Consider the following 20,820-nt stretch of genomic DNA (forward strand, 5'->3'; position numbering starts at 1 on the left):
CATATTTATCAGCTTATAAAAGGCTCCACCATAATTACTTCCCAGTACTGAAACGCACAGGACCAAAATGAAAGGACACTAAACGTGAAGCAAGGGGTGCCTTTCCCTGCGTGCTTGCAGGGGCTAGCAACATTGGTCTTGCATGACATGACTGAATCACAGACTCTCCAATCCTTAACTGACGCTCTGAGGACTGTCTCTCTCTCCTCCCTTTTTTTCCTGCTATAGCCCTTGAAAACTTCACTGTGGTCTGTGGGAGAGTCTGACTTCTGTCTTCAGTTGCTGAGGCAGTAAGCAGAAGAAAAAAAAAATGACAGAGACTGTAAAAACACGCAGAGAAACACATGCAATAAATAGAAGTGGACTCAACTTTCAAACTGCCTCTTATTTTACAATATCCCAGAGCTTATGGATTTTGAAACCATTATCTAGGATGCTCTTGGAATACAAGACATGTTGTCCAAAGACACTGCATGGAAAGCAATTTAAGGAGAATAACTGCTTGTGTGAAAACAGGTTTACAGAAACTCTTCAGTCTGCCTTGCTTGGTTTTGATTTCTGTATGAAAATACAGTAGAAACAAATGTCCACGTACTTTAACACAACTGGAACTGAACAGAGCCTCTAAAAAACAAACAAAAATTTATATTCCTGATGAAATTAATGGAACTGCTGTCCATTTTAAGCCAGAAATAACTGTAGCGTCAGGAAAATACTGCTGTGATTACAAGTTACGCTGTGAGGCTTGCCTGTATTTCCACAGATGGGATCTTCACGGAGTTCTTAGAAGGAGGGAAGGAGGAGAAACTTTCCTCAGAGAGGAAATGGAAGGTTTTTTTCCATACTGAAAATTCAACATTTTAAATAAAACGTTTAATGTTGTTGTTTTTATGTAAACAGATCTCAGGAAGTGATCTGACAGCCTTAAGAAATTACCATTTGAAAGCAAAAAGGTCTACATGCTTCATCTTTGATCTACAAGACAGATTTATCACAGGACAGGATGACTGAAGTTTATTCATTAGCTGATAACCTCAACATGCAACTCAACCCTTTAATCTGCAATAAAACAGCAAATGAGGATAGGGCTCTGAGGAAAGAAAACTTAGCCTGGCCTAGAAGGAGGGCAAGGGAGCAGATTGGGGGGGGGGGGCGGGGGAATGCTATCCAGTTGCTTGGACTCCGCCATACTCCAGAGAGCTGGAGTCAATCAGGTTCACATCCGGGTCCTGTGCAGTTAAACCATATCCACATAATAAGACTCCTTCTCTGCTGGGATGCCCAGAGGTAACTTTAAGTCAGCAATAAACTTTGCATCACAGCATGCAAGCCACTCGGAAATGAACAGCTCCAACTAAGTTTTAGACAGCAAAAGCTAAGTAACTCAATGGAACCTTGACATTTGTTTCACAGGGCTATTGCCACCATCAGTATTTATGCAATTTATAGTCAGTAGTACTACTAACATTCAGGAGAACATAAAGTCTTCTAATCCTTCAGAGCTTGGAATTTAGTATAAAAATGCAAACAGAAAAGCAAATAAACAGAATCTGCTTATTAAAATCAGAGCAAATCCACAAACTCTCTTAAATACTGTTAAGATCACAAGTTAAAGGCATTATGGTTCATGACCTGCCTACTGATAAAACTTGTCCAAAAATTAAATCTTGCAGTTATGGAAAAGGCCAGGACTATGCAGGTTTAAATAGCTCAAAAATCCTCTAGAGGAAGGAGGAAGAAAAAAATCCTTATTAGCACAGGCTAATGCCTAGCAGTGAACCACTAAATGAGTCCGCAAAGTTCTCTGGAAGACATCAATCCCTAATTTCTTTTGAATGAGAATTAAAATTAAAAAAAAAAGTTAACAGCCGCTAACAGTTTCAGTCCTGTTTTAAACAAGAAAGCAACCCACTCAGGGGCAGAATGAAAGAAGTGAGGCTAAGGCAACTATGAAGGGAGGGAGATAAGGTGGTCAGCACAGACTCCTCAGTCTGACCTTTCCAGCTCTAACAACAGCAATTGCATTGGACTATCTCTACAAAATGCTTTGAGATCTCTAGATAAGTGATCATTAAGAAAGCTGTATACCTCACAGCAGAGTGATACACACATTTCTGTATCTACTTCAAACTGGGAAACAAAGATGTTAAGCAACATGCCCAAGGTCATGCAAAGCTAAAGGTAGGAAGAAACTCTGGAGCCCTGACTTTCACAGCCCTTTAAAAAGAATCCCTCACAGTCGGGCATGCACTAAAATAAATAAAATTATCTGTATTTGACAAAGTCTGACCTATGAAAGGAAGTACTTTAAAGACAAGTGGCAAGAAACAGAGCACAGCTGCAGCAGAAAGCACTAACAGGGAGAGCTTTCTGGGATTCGGTGCTAAGAACAACTAGCACCACCTCGCAGAGTACTTGTTGCACTGCCTCCTGCAGTATCACACTTGCAGAATGACACTTAAAGAAAAGGCAATTCCTATCACACAGACTTTAAAAAAAAAAAAAACTATTTAAAAAAAAAAATCTAAAGGCATGCTGGTATTAGCCTGCAGCTTGCCACACACTACCAACTGCACTTTCTAGGACACTGTGCACTACCAAGATGACTACCAGCTGCCCATGTACTGAATCACCACGTTAAAAAAATTTGTCGTTTTTTCAGTCCACTAACAAATTGTTTCTACAGGCTGTAAAATTAAAAGTATTCTGCATCATAAACAAAATCATACCTAGTCAATAAGTCTCCTTCTGACTTATGCAGGCTCACTGGAAATTAAATAGTTAAAGTAGAGAATACCAGAACAATGTATTTTTAACAAAATATATCAAAATATGTCAAAATAAATGAAAATTAAACTTCACCAATTGTTCACCAATTCTTGCTATATTAAAGCAAATAGGAAGTGCTCCTGTAGTTGTGAAATTTAATTTTGAAATTTAACTCACAGAAAGAAAAAGCAAGAAAAGAAAACAAACCCAGAGCACTTTTCGCTTGATAGTGCAAAAAAGCCCAACCACGATTTTGTATACTGCAAATACATAAATAAATATTAAAGCTTTTCCTCATTTAAACTGCATTTGGAATATACCAAGCCATTATTTAAAATGACAGAAGAATACAGCTACCTGAAGCCTATGTAAAGAATCTCTCTTTAACAGGCTTTTAAAGATTGCAAGACAGAGCATCTAAAAAGCACATCCCTGAATAATTTAAGGCTCCTGGCATCTACATTGAAAGAACTTTTTCGCTAAASCTGGAGGAAGGAAAAAAAAAAAAGAGGTAAGAGAAAAAATAATGATTTTGTTGCTCATCCTTCAAGACCTTTACTAAAAAGTATTTTTCCTATCTTAAAGTTTAATCAGACATGGAGGAGTGGGGATTTTACAGCCAGCCCTTCCAAATTTACAGTCAACAGCTGTGGTCTAACACTAACATTAACATTTACCCATTGGCAGTGTTAAGTTAAGGCTGTGATGGTCAGGGAAACAATACCGGAACAAAATGAAAGAAAAGGAAGGAGACTGATGAGCGCAAAGCACAACRCAAATCCTCATTAGCAGAAATTTAATAATAAAAGAAAAAGAAAAAAGCTAGAGTTTATCATGAATCTTAAATGGATATCCTACATTTTTTGAAAAAAAACCCTAAAAGAACAGATGAATATTAATACAAACCATTAAATAAACCCCAAAACATGATTATGCCATTAAAGGACCAGGCATCCTGGTTTGGTGCAGGGTAATCCCTGTTTATAACCAATTGTAGCAAGGTCGAATTACAAATCAGCGTGCTGTTGATAGTACCGAGTTTTCTCTGCCAACTACATCGTTTAGACATCAGCAAATCCTACCTACTTCCTCTTGTGTCTGTCATAGAAACCATCCAAACAATGGGAGCAAGCAATCTTCACTTCAAACGCTATTAGCTTCAAGCAAACTGAACGATTAATTCATTTTTACTCCTAGATTGGAAAAGTCCTTGCTGTTCTACAGTATCTGAAAGCCTTGCCACTGATTACAGCCAGCTCAGGATCTGGCTCCTCCTCAGTATATGAAAATGGCCCTGAAACAATAGGGAACCTTATCTGAGGTAGTTAACACAAGTTATACTTCTTAAAAAGTAAACAGAGTCTTCATACAGACACCAAAACAGCTTAAGTAGGTCTTACGTAAGAATTTGGAAAAAGTGTTATGTACAGAACACTTGTTCAAAAAAAAACAAATACACACACACACACACACACACACACACACACACACACTTGTGCTTTTGTCTTATGCAACTTTCCCCAGTTACTGTTAGACTACTAGAAAACTACTAGAAGTCTGCTGCTGTATGAAGTATAGACGTAGATTCAGAATGGGGGAAAAAACTTCCCCAACACAAAATTTCCAAGTAAATGCCTACAAAAGTGATTCCTCCCTCTCTTCGTGGAATTTTTATCTCTTGCCAGAATGGAGATGAAAGGAAAGGGTGAGAAAATTACACCATTTAATATGCAGTTGCCATATTTTTTCCTGTGTAATTGCAAGATGAAAAATTCTTTCTGACGCACATTTTTCTCCCTTAGAACTCAAGAAGTTCAATTGCTGCAGAAAGCAGAAGGTTATCAGAAACTAATTGTGATTTGTTTGCCAAATTTCATCAGAACAGGCTAGTCCTTACCTACGCTTCACTCAGCTGACTCTGAGCACAAAATGGTTCTTTGTGATAGGTATTCAAGGTTAAAAACTGCACAATAAAAAGGTAAAACAAGATGTGCCTTTGGACACTGTGACAAAAAGGAAAGGTTTGGGAAGTGCACATGTTTCAAAGATTACTGGGGGAGGAGTGTAGGGAGGAAGGACCTCTTCCCAGAAAGCACAACATAAGAAGAAAATAAATTCAACTTTTAACAGGTAAACTGAAGTTTAAAGCATTAAGGCAAAGCTTGACAAGCTGGATTCTTAGCTAGTAGAAGTATGCGTAAATCTAGTAACGTCAATAATATTACATAAAGTTATGCTAGCTGTTGATCTCACCCACAGTCTCTAGAGCCCACACCTACCTATAAATATATAGTTTGCTTTTTTAAAAAAAAACTGATTGAAGTTTAATAGCACGCTCATAATTGAAATTTTCATGGTTCCAAGCTAGCTTTGAAGTTAAATCCCTAAGTGGATAAAGCGGACTCTATATCTAATCTAAACTAAATGTTTCCCTTAGTTACTAATACCAGCACTGTTTCACTAGTTGAAAATGTTATTATAGAAAAGAAAGGCAGAACCCACTGCAATGTAAGGGACATTTAATCCTGCTCAGTGCTAGGACATGGTGCATGTTCTTAGAAATACCAGTTCCTCCACTCTTTTCCACACCTTTGCTTCAAGAGATGACTAATCTGCTGATTTCTAGGTGAGAAGGTTTTAACCATAGCTTCCCAGCACAGCTACTGTTAGCAGTACTTCTTACAACTTTTTTCCATGCTCTAAGTTTCAAGTTAAGCCCACAAATCTACCTAATCTAGTTTTAAAGACCATTTTTGAAAGAACAAAGCTAGAAATAAAACTTCACTGATTTTTGCTCCTGGACCGTAGGCTGTAACTGTTTCAGTGCAAAACTTCAGATTTCTTTACGTATTCTGTGAATTACACGCCCCCCTCCCCCCAATCCCTATAGAGCTCCATAAACAAGCTTTGTTCAGGAAGTTTAAACAAGGTTAGAGAAATAAAGTGCACCAAAAATGCTGGTGGACCACAATGTGGTTGCCTGTGGACTAGACAGTGACCTTCACTGGTTTACACTTCTGCCCTTCACTACCATTTTTGTCTCCATTATGTGTATTAGACACTGAACCTTTGCACTGAAGGCTGGCCTATCCTCTCCCATGTAAAACGAAAATCAAACAAACAGAAAAAAAACAAACCCAAAAAACTCCTGCTAGACTGCTGCCAAGTAATAAGGCAAGCACTATATATGGACTTAAAGATTATATATAGTGAGTAATTATAATACAGTTTGAAGGCAGGTCTGGATCCTAGAGAAAACAGTCCCAATTGTGGCACTTCTGCAACAGTAATTTCCCTGTGGCTTTGGTTATGTTGATCTCCGTTCCTGTTTCATAGAGCCCACAGCTACATACATTATATCCAAGTATATATCTGAAACTCCATAACCTTTGCCAGAGTAACTCTCCAGGAAGCTCTCCTGACCTTTACTTAAGATAAAGAAAGCAACTGAAATGAAGAAATAAATGTTCCTTTGATAATACTGTGTAAGCTGTGGCTAAGGAACTTTGAAATGCAACAGCATTAATAAAATAGCCATGTTAGGAGAATTTCTTTATCACCAAAAGCAGTGACAAGCTTCAATGGGGCTTTTCATTCACAGTTCACAAATTATTTTCCAAGAATCATTGACTTGTTGTGCAACGATAATTGTGGGTTAATAGAAGCCCTAACTGAACTTTGTACTCTTACACAAAGGACGTATGCATACATGACTATATTTGGACACAGCTCCATACATAGAACAAGAGATTTAATTTTCAATTTATAGAACCATTTTGGCTTTCCTACTATAATACAAAGAATTGTCTGTGAACCCAGAAGTGAAACAATTGTTACAAAGAGCAACTTTAAAAGTGACCATAATTCCATAATTGTTCATTAGTACATGTACAGGAACTAGTAGAGAAAAATCAAAAATAAACTGTTTCTGTGCAGGTATGCTATCAGTGCCCAGAGAAGAAAAAAAAAAAAAAAAAAAACTTGTTTTTCCTAAAACGTTGTCATGCATATTCTCAACAAGTTCTTCTTAAAACAGTCTCTAAATAACTGGGAAAATCCTCCAAGATTTATATAAAAAACTAAACAACTCTGAATTTGTTTTATGGGTTAAAAACTATTTTAATGCAATTTTTTCTAATTTCTCTAATTTTAATCTCAACATTTCAATACATGAATGCTGTATTTAACAAGTACCTGATTTAGTGAGCTGCAGTAATTCACTCTAATAGGATACATAATTTAAGTTATTTAGCAAAATGGAAAAGCTGCCTTGCACTCTGCTGCAATCAGCAGGCACTGTTCAGAAGAGACCTCTGCTCATGGAGAGATTTATCGTGAGGTAGAAAGATATATAAAGGAGATGTAAGAAGTCTGTGACTTTGTCATATAATGTTCATAATCTCATTTCTTTAATATGTCTTTGCAACAAGTTAAAACCACAGAACAGCAAGTACATCAAAGGGGAGCTAGCATTTTAGCAGCTAAGGGCAAGATTTCAGGGGTACAGGTTAAAACAAAAAAAAAGTTTTGGCATGTGTTAAGTAGAGTAGCAAACAATGCAACACAACACACCCAGTTTAACATAATTCCTGCTTTCTCCCATTAATTCAAAGGGAAATTTTGCTTGAGAAGCATTTGCTAAACAACATAACACTTACTAAAATGACCTAAAATGCTTCAGCAGTGGCTGCATTCAGTTAATTATATGGAGAAAATTCTTTACAAAACCTACTGAGGAGCTCAATTTTGGTTCAAGAGGCTTGTCCTCTGTGCCTCACAGTGTCTGCCTCCGTACGGTGCCGACATCCTTCTCCTCCCGCTCTGTGGCCAGAGAAAGTCCTGGCACCTCCACGGAGCACTCGGGCACCAGCGGCTTCCCCTTGCTTCCCCAGGGATGGGAAGACGGGGGTTGGGAATGAGAGGAGAGGGCCCCTGCTGCAGGTAATACCTTCAGCCAAAACTACCTGTATTGGCCACACTTCAAAACACTACTTGCTTTATCTATTCCTTGCGCCGATGTCACTGACCGGCAAAAGGAACTATCACGTGACTGCAGATGACAACAGTAAATAGCAAATATGAAGACCCAAATGTAAATAGATAGATAGATATTATTTTTTAAGAAAGCGATGGTTCATACTATACTTACAACTTTCAGCCTGATAGTCTGGCACAAACTGCTCGTCATTGTCAGGTACCTGAGCTGAAGAAAGGAAAACAAAAACAAAAAACAAACAAACAAAAAACAAAAACGAGGAAAGAATTAAAAGAAGCCATTAAAGCATAAATAAAGACTCTCGTGCTTAATTTGAAGCACAGCCAAGATTAAAACTCGGATTTTATTCTCATTGTGGGGTATGGGAATCAGGCAGGAGAATCATTTTAGTATTAGATAACTGCTGGGGTGAGGCTCTGCAGCGCGGTGCGAGCGCAGAGCGGCCCGGCACACCGCGCGGGCAGTGGGTGGACGGGAAGGCCGACCCTGGCAGCAGGCAGCACGAGAGCCCCCGCTCCTTTCCCGCGCAAGGGTCTGCACCGACCCCACCAGCAGCGCTCATTTGCACAACACTCACAGGGAATAGCTGCATAAAAACAAACCCTCACGTTTAACACTTAGGCATCTTTAACCCCAACTACCACATCTTCGGTATACTTACAAATGATTACAATTTTTCATGGCAGTCAGCCAACACGCTATGGTCTTTTTTTTTGTTATTATTTTAATCACTCAAAAAGAACTATTTCACCAGACCACAGAATTCCAGTTTCACTGGTGATATTTCAGACATCCCATAAATGGTTTACTTAAAGCAAGAATCATTATTAACATCCATGCACCTTGTGCAAGATCACTTTTGCTCTTAGGAAACTTTCATTTCAAATCTGCACTATAAAATACAATAGTTTCAAGGGCTGCTGATACATAGTTTTGCTTCTGTCGTACCACAGTTCCTTTTCATCATACACCTAGGACACGAGCCATCTCTAATACTGTGTTGATAACTCATTTAAAACATTTAAGCTGAAACACCACTGCACACATACTACAGGTGGATATAGTGTAGGTGAATACAGATGAATAATTGCAGAACATTATGCTAAGAAGCAGCATCCTCAGAGCACAACTGGTTCTAGATACCTCCTAAGAGAGATTCAGCTTACCTAACTGAACTTTGTCATCTTTTTGTCAACATATGCTAACCAGAATCATCACAGCAAAGCTACATAACACTATCTGTTTGAAAATGTTTTAATTTACACAGTTCTTGTCTAAAGACAAGCAAATAATTCATATGTTCTTAATTAAAAGTTAACATCTGCCATGATCTGGTTACCCAACAAGATTCAAGAGGTTATATAATCATTTATTGAAACAGCAACTATCAAACCATTAAATAAGTGAAATGATAAAATATAACTTTAAAAGCCTTCAGAAGACTCCCCAGATTAGGAAGCACTAAACATATGTTCACCTTTATACATGTGCAACTCCTACTAGTTTGAATAGAATCTGTTTGAATGAAGAATGCCTATTTAATTATAATTACAATTATTTTGAATGTGCACTACAGTATTCTTCATGGACCAGATCTTCACTCCTTACTCAGGAAATATTTCTAATGACTTAACTGCAAGTTTTTTCTGRGTAAAGAGTTCAGAATCAGGCTCATTGTACTGAAAAATTATCTGTTCTTGGTTTTAAAACAAACGTTTAAAATCTTAATGTCTTAATTACAGCAAATACCCTTTAAGAACAAATGACCTTGGGAAATCTCCAAACACGGATTTTAACAGAAGTGTAAATAAGGTAAGTATATGATGAGTAATTAACATTACTCTGAGAAAAATACATAGATGTTGTTTTGTTAAAAGAAAGAAAAAAAATATATATATATATAGTAACCTACCCTTTTAAGAAGAAACCAGCATCTCTGAGGACATGTTAGCGCCTCAAAGTCTAAAGCTGTATAGAACACATATTTTACCAAACCAAATATTTCTAGTATTTTTGATTCATTAAATTTCTCTTTCCTCCAGAGAAACCACAGAACTTTTACCAGAAATGAACTCAGGGACAATATAAGCCCAAATACCAGCACTGTGCAAGTTTCTGACCTTTCATGTGATTCACTACATGCAAATGTTAAGCATTTTCCTTACAAAAATGCAAAATATTTGACTGTCACAGAAGAATCCAATTATGAAAGCAAGGTCTCCTAATTAAAAGGCAATTCCTAAGTATTATTTCTTACATTTCCAATTGTTTTTGAATGGTTTATGAGTACATAAAGAGTTGAAGTAATTCTACCGAGTAATTTCTTGTTTACAAAAGGCACATCCTACACATTTTCCTTAAGCTAGCTACCATTTCAAATGCAGTAAGGAGGCTATATATACATACAGGTATTTAAATATTTATATATAAAATAAATAAATTAGTGAAACCAGGACATTTGAAAAAGGCAAAAACAAAACAAAAACTCTCCTGTTGAAACCAGGAAGCTACATTTAGCGATTGCAGAATTGGGACAGCAATTTTATATAACTTTCTAGAGCATACTCAGAGCGCTGGACTGCTTCACCATTGCTTTATGCCAGTTTTATCAGGTTATTTACTCCAGAACAAAACTGTTATGCAGATTTATGTATGTATCAGCAAAAGGAGGGCCTTTGTTTTCCCTGTCCCTGACTGTTTTCCCAGAGAAAAATTTGAATACATCCAGTTGAATATTCACGCAAAACCAGTATGTTCCTTTGGAGCCACTGGAATTAGCACTGATTTGGTATGGCATAAACAAGAAAAACATACTTAATTTTATGGATCCCCCAAATTTATGCAGACATATTTAATAGAGATCAAGGCGCATCTCTTTATCAGTACTCTAGAAAACAGGTGGAGATTAATGTATTTTAAATACAATATTGACATAATCTTAAAAGCCTCTGTAGCAAAAGGAATATAGCAAGTTAAGAAGTGTTTAGAATCCTACCAAATATAAACAAAACAAAGCAAAGAATAACACCCAAAATGTTAAACCTGGGAACATACATTTCCTACTCAAATCTGTTTTAAAAGCATTAGTACCTTCGAAATGAGCCCGCAAGCCTATACAGAGAAATTAACAGGACTGCTTTAACTGTTAGAGACGAGAACTCAAAACTGTTAGTTTATTCCTTCGTTTAATCTAGTATTATTTTCAAACTAACAGAATTGCAACWCACACACGATCATATTGTAGCAATGATCCGCCCAATACACAAATTTCTTCCACCAGCATCTTGCTGTGAGAAGGCAAATAGTTTGGGCAGATCATCCCATTACTCAAAGGGAAGAGGGCTTTTGTACCCTGAGTTTGGATAATTAGAGGCAGCCTTTATAGCAAATCAAGCCAGCGGAGAAATAAGTAAAGACATTTTAACTCGCATTTCTGAAAGGAAAATGTAACTTGGACTGTTGCAACTGTCTGCACATTTATATATGCATGTCATTCATTTCCTCTTTTAGTCACAGATACTGCAGTTCAGCAAGGCTGCCATAAAATCTTCGTTGGTCTTCTGTTAACATACTCAACACAAGACACAATGCATAAATCACCAAAGCTTTTTTACTTTGCCATTCAGAAGTATATTGGAAAAAATATCTGAAATGATCATCTAACTGAATGAGAATATTTCCCTGAGCTACTTAATTATGGGGGTTTGAGAAAGGAAGTATATACCAAAAGACTAATAAAAGGTTTTCAAGGATATTAAGCACATGGCTTTTACTGCTAATAGCAGAAGCAGCTATATAGCTCATTCTGCATTCATAGCCGTCAAGTCTCAGACTCCTGAAGCGGACAACATCTGCACCAAAAGCTATCCAGTTCAGCCTAGATTATTACCAAAAGTTTTCTTTTTCTCCTGATTCTACCAATAATATCTCAAGAGGATTTGGGAAGTGTACAAAAATGTTAATTATGATCTTGAGGATGTATCAGTTTAGATTTTACAGCTTCACAACCTACTCATTTAAAATCAATTTGCCAAAAGCAAATGTTCAAAGCAGAAAAATACTTCATACCTGTCTGTAGTTTTCAGAGGCTTTAAAAGGCCTCTAAAAAGCTGAACTTACAGCATATTTTTCCAAATGGAAAGCAATTCGGAAAAGCAAAAAAAAAAAAGTTTTAAACTAGGGCCCCTTAGCTTGCTTTCACTGCAAGTAAACAAAAATAAAAAGTCACCATTAACAAGCATCCAGGACAAAAGGAGTTAATATTTAATTAAAACCGGCTCTATCCACTGTAACAATGACCTGGAGCCAAACAAGGCAGAAGATGTATGAGTCATTCTTTCTGCCAGTGAATGAGACAGCTGATCTCCTAAGCAATTCCTCAAGACAAGCAGTCAGAACTGGAGTTCTGCCTCCATTCACAAAAACACAGTCCAGCATGAACCATGTGGCCCCAACCACAAGCTTTTCATGTCACACCCTTCCAGAAAGCTACAGCAAAGTAAACTTGAACTTTAGGCATAAACACACTGATTTCACTGCTTTGTCTCAAGATGTAGCACAGACCTGCTGAGGAACGTATTTAATAAATGAAAAGTTAAGCAAACTGAACAGGGCTTAAATTTAACTCTTCCTTCTCCCCATCACAGACTGCTTCCAAAAGCTCTACTGTACTCCAAGGAAAGGTGTTCCTGTCAAAAAACGGAAACTTTCCAGAAAAACAAGCTGCAAGACTCCTTGCCTCACTTCAGAGCTTTATTTTGGGTATCTCAGCATTTCCTATGGTACTGTGTTCTCTGACCTCAAGCTTCACTCAGAGCTAAGAGCAATTTGTTTTAAAATATCAAAGATTTATTCAATTGAAATTGGCAGGAAATTATATATGAACAGTAGTATTTTGGCTTGGTCTAAAATAAGACTTCAGGCCACAAAAGTAATGAGCCTACTAAGTTTTGCTGGATTCATTATCAGTCCTGAATATCTGAAAGATGGTATAAATTTTAAGTATTCATGTAAGTTTTTTGTTTGCTTTTTTTGTTTGTTTGGTTTTTTTAAGAGGAACAATTGTTTCTAACAAAGGAGCATTCAGAAGGCAACAGAGTGACAAATTTCAAGATGGAAAAAATATATTTCCCATAAGCACAGGATCTGCTGTCAAAACAAACCCCAAATCCTTTTTACATAAAGTGAGATGCTCTGACTAGTAAACTTAAATGCAGTTCAAAACTAGCCCCAGATCTCAAAATTCTTCCTTATGTGAATAAGCCCTAGGAATATGAAGATGGGTTTGCAGAATCTGCTCCTCATTTGGTGCTATATTAAAAATGAGAAAAAAGTCAGTTTAAAAGGAACACCCACATTTCACATTTAGCTATAACCCTCATGGTTCACAAATCCCACTATGCTTTTGAAAAAAAATATTATTTTGAATAAAAGGCATTTACTTTTACAGCAAAAAAGAAAACTGTTAAAAAGTTTATTACTGTACATGCTTTCAGGCTTTGTAGATTTCTCGTGGTTTTATTTGTTTTGGATACTTTTTATTTTTTAAACAAAAAAAAAAACCCATCATTTTGCCTAATATAACTTTTCTCCATTCTTTTGTGCACAGATACTGAAGATCAATCGTTTTGAAGATTGGGAAGCCAAATCTGTCAAATGACTAAAATCCAAAAAAAAAGCTATTTGCTGTATTACATACCACAAATTTAAAACCTTTTTGCTGCTTTTTATAGTATGCCCCATCAGACAGATCTTAGCCGTGAAGATATTAAGTTGTCTTTTCTTGACTATTTTTACTCCTAGAAAAATGCAGATTCATTGAGAGTTCTTGAATACGGGCTACATGGCATTTACCTTACACTAAGTAAATTTTACAACTTTCTGGCAGAACAACGCTTGTTACCCGGTATAAGCTGCTACACTTCACTGATTTAAACAAAGCCACCCTAACTATACTAATATTTAAAAATGTAGTACTTTCTTTTATTAAAAATCTTCCTTTGGAAACTATAAACTGCTTGTTTTCATACATCCCTATTTATGGCATAAAGTAGATGGCAACACTGGATCAGACATCACCGCGATGTTATGCTTCACGATAGGAGATTAGGGAGCAGAAACTTATTTCCTAAAGTTCATCCCAAATTTGGGTGTTAATTATTTGGGACAAATCACTTATTTCCAGATACCAAGTATTAGCTTTTTCATATTGGCAACTTATCTAAGCTAACCGTCCACATAATCTAGCTAAGCTGTGCTAGAGGTATGAACCCCCGTTACCTGTAGCTATTACTTCAAACCAGTTACTATTCACTTATTCACTTAGGTGTTTTGTATTTTCTCACCCAAAGAACATAACATTTTATCTGCAAATTTACTACCATCCGAGAAGGGAACTACCTATTGCTCTAAGAAGCAGATCTTGTGCATAAACTCATTATTTATCTTTGCTTTGATGACTTTTACACATCCTCAACAAGCAATAGAAGGGATTAGTATCAGAAAAAGATACTTTTAACAAACAATCTGATTTTTGGGGTTAATCTATTATTCTCCTAAATCCAAATGCTTCCACCATGCACAGAAGACTTTCGCTCACTAAGAATTTTTCTGTCTTCTTTTTGTTCCAGAATAAGAAGTAACAGCTACCATGATGAGATAACATTAGATTAATATTTGAACCAATCTTTTCAAGTCACTGAACAATTGCGATCTGCCAAAACCAATCTAATTCCAAATATACAGAATCAATAAAGTCATTTTATAATATTATCATGACAAAATGTTGCCATCAAGTTATTTAAATATAAAACAAAAGATAATATCTGAATAATATTTGTCTCGGTTAGCAATAGGCAATTTTAACTATTTCCTTTCAAGCTTGAAGGTTGAAACAATTTACTAAAGGCTTCCCCCTTTCAATTACTGGAATCAGGAAACAGTTACAATCTATCCTCTGTGCTGAATAACAGTTTACACTAGGGAAATTAATTTAGAGCTAGTTTTACATCAAAATAATTTAGATTCTTTCTCATACTTGTAATACTACACAAGGTAAAAACTAAAACTCATTTCCATAAAAATCTAGTATGCAGCTAGTATAATACATTTGGAAGTTTTCTGCAAGTAGTATTCAGCTTGTTAATTATGGAGTAATAAAATATTAAAGAGGTTACTGAATTGTTTACATTTTGGATTAATTCTTTAATACATGTGAACTTTCCACCGTTTTCAGTAAGAAAAGAATACATTTCTTTTGTGTTTACTTGTTCACCACCAACTTTTCACAGAACACAGGTGACACTAACTATAAAAATCTCCAGGCTAAAATATGTGATGTAGTAAAGATACCTTTGGGAGAAACAGAACAAAAGCAAAACAACAACAACAAMAAAAAAATATGCAAGCATTCTGTGTGTGTAATAAAAATACAACTCACTTTCTTCTCCCAACTAATAAGTAGATTTTTGACCTGGTTACTCCCCAGTAGGGTTCTGAACTCGTGGGAGAAACCTGGTCAGCTGCCACTGCTTTTCTTAAAAAGGGTCAAGATGTTTTAAAATTTCATGGCCATTTCCCTGACTCCAGAGCATTATGAAAAGAAATATGTAAACATTACTGATGCTGCCAAATTGGCAGACTTCTAGCCTATGAAGGTCCAGAAGAACATAAATGGACACATCTAGCAATGGGTAAACAAGTCTGATTTCAAAATCTGTTTCCTGGCTAAGCTCACCCATGTAGACATTTGAGCAGAGCTACAATATCCTCTAACATCAGTATATTTTAGACTACTGAAAGGTGGACTTTATGTTTTAATTGTAAAGAAGGGTTCAAGTTAATAGATCAATATTTGATTGTCTCATCTTGACTTTTTATTTCAGTTTTAGTTTAGCCTTTAGAAAAGCTGTATAAAGTTTGTGTTTTACGGAAGAGTTAAAACCATGGCGTGGTCTGAAGCATATAGATTTTTTACATATTTCTAGAACATTGGAAAGTCTGTATTATTTAGTTTTAATATGCTGTGGAAATTTCTAATTGTAAAATTCTGCAGCTTTATTATCCTCTGCCATGCAAAAAAACAGCGCTTTTTTTTTTTTCCTCCATTTTTAAATACTTACCAGATGATGCTATCTGCATTTTACAAAGGTTCCTCCACCTAGCTGATACAGGATTAGACACCTTTCTCTCTCAAATCCTATCTAAATTTATCAAGTGGAGTAGACTCAGCTAAAGAAAAAAAAAAGAATAAGGCTTTCAGACATTTCATTCTAGTCTGAAATAAGCACAGTGGCTCTAGAATAAAAATTGCCATTACAGTAACTTATGTACCTACAGAAATGATTAAATCAGTTTTAAATTCCATATTATTTTTTAAACTTACATTACGTGCACATACCCTATGAATCTGCCAGTACTTTTCTGACTAATGATCAAAGAAATTTAATCATTTTCAGAAACAAAAACGTCCATTCCAGTGAACAATCAAACTAAAAGTTTTCCCCTCTATCAAAAAATATCATATATTGAATAGTATTCTAACATCCTCTGGTTTGTTAGAATGAGTGAGACAAGACAAAATAAGAGATCCTTAGTAAAATTACCATAGGGAAATAGTTACAATTGTATTCAATCATTATATTATAAAAATTATCTTGTTGCAGGACATCCTGTTTTCAGTGATTAGAAAAGAATCATATTAATTCACAAAAAATATAACCTCTGTTCCACTATTTAAAGGAAGACTTTTTGATTWTATACAGAATTGCTACATGTTAAAAATAATGAGAGGAGAATAAAAATGTCAGCAAAATTAACAAAACCCCATGACTTATTCACAGCTTAAGGACTTGACTAACTACATATAAAACTATTAAAAAAATCAGTATGTAGCCAAGCAGTCACCAGTAATATTTCCTTCTTTCTATAAAAAGCAGCAGCAAGCAGTTCACCTCAACGTCTCTCCTTCCCAAAGAAGCAGAATATCTATTCTTAAACAACTGTGCATAGTCCAGTACATGATAAAAATTAAAATATATATTAATACCCACATTCATTTAAGTCAGGACAAATTTACAGAAACTATGTTAACTTGAATCAAAATCATGTTTACTTCAGATGCAGAAGCTTACATTAAAATTTCAACCTGAAATATATTAAGGTCAGACAAGGCATAAGAATCTTTATGCATAAAATAAACAACATTATAAATATCAAGGGGAAAAACAAAAGTCAGAAAACATTGCTGAAGTGAACAAATGCACTTCCACAAGCAGAAAGCTCCTTTGCATTTTCTTAAAGTTCTCCTGTAGCAGCAGCTCATCTTTTTGCTATTGGTAAATGAATCTCTCAATAGCTACTCTAAATTCAGATTTCTATATTATTGTTTTTAAATCCTCAGTAAGATCTGCTCTGAAAGATTAGTTGAAATACTTTAAAAAAAAAAAAGAAAAAAAAAAGGCAGGCTTAAAAAGACCAATGTCAGTTTTCTAATAACCTAATACACAATCTTACGACAACAAATATGAAGAAAAGAATAACATGCAAAATACTAAAAGAATTCTGAAAAAAACAAATAGTATTTTTTAAGGATTCCATACACACCTAATGTTCTGTGTTGTGAACAGGSTGGAAAGAAGACACTTGCACTTAAATCTTGAAGCATCCCGTCCCGATGAACCCAGAGAAACTAATTTCTGCCATCAGAAAAGTACTCCACCAGAACACCAAATAATTATATGTGCTGCTCTAAAGGAAACAGCAAGCCCAGTTCTGGCTGTATGTAGTCTCTCGAGGTACAATAATATAAACCTGATCAATTGCAATTAAAATCTGAACAGAGGCTTAGAACTTGAAGTCTTGGTGCATTAGTTCTTGCCAAAAGCAGATGTGATTGTGAGCTGGAAGCAATTTCTCCTGGTAATTTGTGATGACACTGGGTAGAGCAGCCCCAGAGTCCCCAAAGACAAACTCATCAGAGGCTCTAATGTATGCATGACACATGAGGTGGCTCTTTTAGAGCTCAATTAATTGGGCTGAACATTAAGACAGCAAGTTCAGGACTTTTTTTTTTTTTCTTCCCCTCCAGAGTTGTTTTTCCTCTTTTTACAAGCAGTTTTTTTCCCCTTACCTTCTGCAAGCCATGTCTCCTGTAATTGGCTCAGATCTTGAAAGAGTTCTGCGAAAAGATGAAGACATGGATAAAAGACTCCCACCTTTAATCTCTCCGTAAGATTAAAATATGCTCAAAAATGTATTTTTCCTGAAGAACAATATCTGTGAATTATATTTTGGCAGTCAAATGTATGGACAAAACTAGATTCCTTCAGATTGCAGTTAATGATTTTTCTACTTCGGTTTATACAAAAAAAGTGTATCATTTAATCAGCTCTTGAAATAATAACTAGAATCTTAACCAAGTTCTGTAGTATAAAATGCTTATTCAGAAACACATAGAGAAGTTAGAAATTATAATCTTTCTCATACAGGTGAACTATTTCTCCTCATATAATACAGGCCTCCTCCTGTAATATCTGCACAGACAAAACTCCCTCAGACTTCAAAGGGAGTTCTGCCTGAGCAAAGACTGAATATCCTTTATTAGTAGGGTCATAACTATCATATCAAAATTTTGCAGCAAAGACCGCAGGTGCTGCAGTAGCAAATAGAAATAGCACATTGTATGTACTTCCCCTTCTGTTTTAGTGTGTACCACAAGAGAATCACCACTAACTTCTCTATACTGTGCTCACTGTAATTCTTTAAAGTGAAACCACTTTCTCCATGGACTGAATTTCACAGCAGCATTTCTGCAATTCACTGAAATCAATTGCACATAATGGGTGTAAACCAGAGCAGAGTTTGGCTCATTTGCAAAGCTCAAAAACTCAGTTATGAAAATTTTGTTTATGGACAACTAAGACTAAGTAGGATGTTTGAACAGACGAATGGTTTATTTTTAATTTGCTATATTTTGAGAGAGACTTCCTCTTTTATGAATGCTGACAGATAACTATTCACATATACTTAAATGACAGAGGCTATTCATTTATCTGTTGGATTGATACCTCATATCCATGTCGGGAAATCATTTAACTGAAAATCAGAAAGTTGCTTTCTTTTCAATCTATATTAGAATAAAGTTTTCCAAACAAATTTGTACAGATTTTGAAAAGCATATCAAAGTCTCATCAGAGTGCGATGAGGAGGCATATGTAAGTTGAAGGCCCCTATAAGTATATAAGACATACAGGAAAGTAAGCATATACTGACCCTGTAACCTAAAGAAGTGTTACAGTTATTGCTACACTATAGTTTACAAGCCTGAATCATGTAAGTAGCTACTGATGGGACCAAGTTACAAACCTCTGGCCCTTCAAAACTTCTTCCATTCTAGACACTCGTAACCGCATTTCCCAGGACATTTAACCCTACCAATGTTACAGCAATAGAAACAGGCTACCAGAACCCTGGAGCTTGACTGCTATAACTCTATAGTGAAAAATAACAGTTGCCACACTAGCATTCTCACCTCGGCTTCCACCAGTGAACTCATACCAGTGAAAAGAATGTTAAAAGACCAGAGAAATGGGGAAAGTCCTGAATCTCATAAGGCCTGAAGGTGAGAAAGCCAGGTGCACTCAGATACTGCAAATCTTTGCCTCAGTGCATGACATCTATGTGCCACATGGGCAGCAATACCTAAAATGCAACAGGATAATTCGAGGAAGAAATATCAACTTTAGCCTTTGCCAGTTTGTTTTGCAACTGTAAATGCAATTTTCTTGTCTTGTTTATTCTAATTGATCTAGATAAATATATCTCCAAAATAAATAAATAGAGCTCTCAAAAAGTTTCTCTGCATTAGTAAGTAAAAAAGGAGGGGGAGGGGGACAGGGGGAGGGGAAGAAACAAGCCCTCACCTTCTGAATCATGAGCCAGGTCTCTGTTAATGAATTTTCTTTTCCTGACATTTGTCGGTCTCTCATTACAGTTTCTCCCACGCGGATTCTATAAACAGGAAAGATCAGTTACTTTAGAAATCTGATTTTTTTTTAAACAAGAATACTCAAAGCCTGCACAAATTCTTTACATTTTCCAACGGGGAAATGATCATCTTACAGCCTCTATTCTTAATCACTACATACAGTTTCTAGCAAAAGATTTTGCTGAGCACCTAACATTCTCCAAAAGATTCCTGTATCTAAATGCAACACATTTCTATCAGTCTATGTAGACATCTATTTGTACAGATATGTATGTGATGTGCTCAAGCAGCAACACAATACCAACCATGTATTTTTAGCATCTAAAGTACACAAACCTACACAATAGCACATAAATCCCCTCTGCATAAGCTATGCAGGAGAACCCAAATATGAGGAGATAATAATAGACTGCTTTGTTTCCCAGTGTTACTTGTAAAATTGTCTGCAAAATCCTGAAAGCAAAAGGTGGGGGGGGGAGGGAAAGGGGGGGGAGAAAAAAAAAAAAGATGTTAACGTTTGCCTCAACTTCATTCTTCAAAGTGTTGCAGGCAAACGCAGCCAGAAACTTTGAATGTAGCTGCTGCTCTTGCCCTTCTCTTCCACTAATCGTGTGCATGATTTTTTAATCATTCCAAAACTGTCTTTAAAAGAACAGGATGCTTTATTGAAATAACTAAGAAGATAAGCTCATCTTGCAGGCAAAGCTCCTAGATGAAGAGTCGTCCCTACAGCGGTAACAAAGCAGATACTCTGCCTGCAAAACTCCCCCAGAGAAAGAAGTCAGAGTCAAGTTTATAAACACCAACTTTGTACTGATCACTCACATTGGTGACCATGTAAGGCACTTGCTGGTCATAAAATCCATCCATTCTTCAGCTCTTCCACAAGTCTTAGTTCAGTGTTTTATTTACTGGGCATTTGATCTGCAGATTTCCTCGGATCTGGACTCCAATCAGCCTAGAGGGGAATACAAGATGGCTTTTAGATTAAAAAAAAAAAAAAAACATGAATGAACTGCTTGAATTTGCATAGCTAATTAACCTCAAAGAGTCCCATTCATAAAAACAA

The 20,820-nt window shown here is 36.1% G+C and overlaps 1 protein-coding gene across 6 annotated transcripts in view; it reads right to left on the minus strand.

Annotated features, from left to right (window-relative positions):
- ETV1 (ETS variant 1) overlaps nucleotides 1-20,646 on the minus strand; it is a 63,661-nt gene extending 43,015 nt beyond the window's left edge. For 2 of the 6 annotated variants that reach the window (XM_026070302.1, XM_026070301.1), the window contains exons 1-4: nucleotides 20,577-20,646; nucleotides 19,687-19,774; nucleotides 17,895-17,942; nucleotides 7,919-7,972 (exon numbers count right to left, since the gene is read on the minus strand). In XM_026070302.1, the coding sequence (XP_025926087.1) occupies nucleotides 7,919-7,972; nucleotides 17,895-17,942; nucleotides 19,687-19,774; nucleotides 20,577-20,621 (235 nt within the window). In that variant the 5' untranslated portion in view covers nucleotides 20,622-20,646. Of the gene's footprint in view, nucleotides 1-7,918; nucleotides 7,973-17,368; nucleotides 17,430-17,894; nucleotides 17,943-19,686; nucleotides 19,775-20,576 lie in introns of those variants that run through there. The other 4 variants (XM_026070308.1, XM_026070304.1, XM_026070303.1 and 1 more) reach the window with 3 other exon arrangements.
- Between the last annotated feature and the right edge of the window lie 174 nt (nucleotides 20,647-20,820).

This window comes from Apteryx rowi, unplaced genomic scaffold (genome assembly GCF_003343035.1).
Source record: "Apteryx rowi isolate R43461 unplaced genomic scaffold, aptRow1 scaffold_309, whole genome shotgun sequence".
In the NCBI taxonomy this organism is placed as follows: Eukaryota; Metazoa; Chordata; class Aves; order Apterygiformes; family Apterygidae; genus Apteryx; species Apteryx rowi.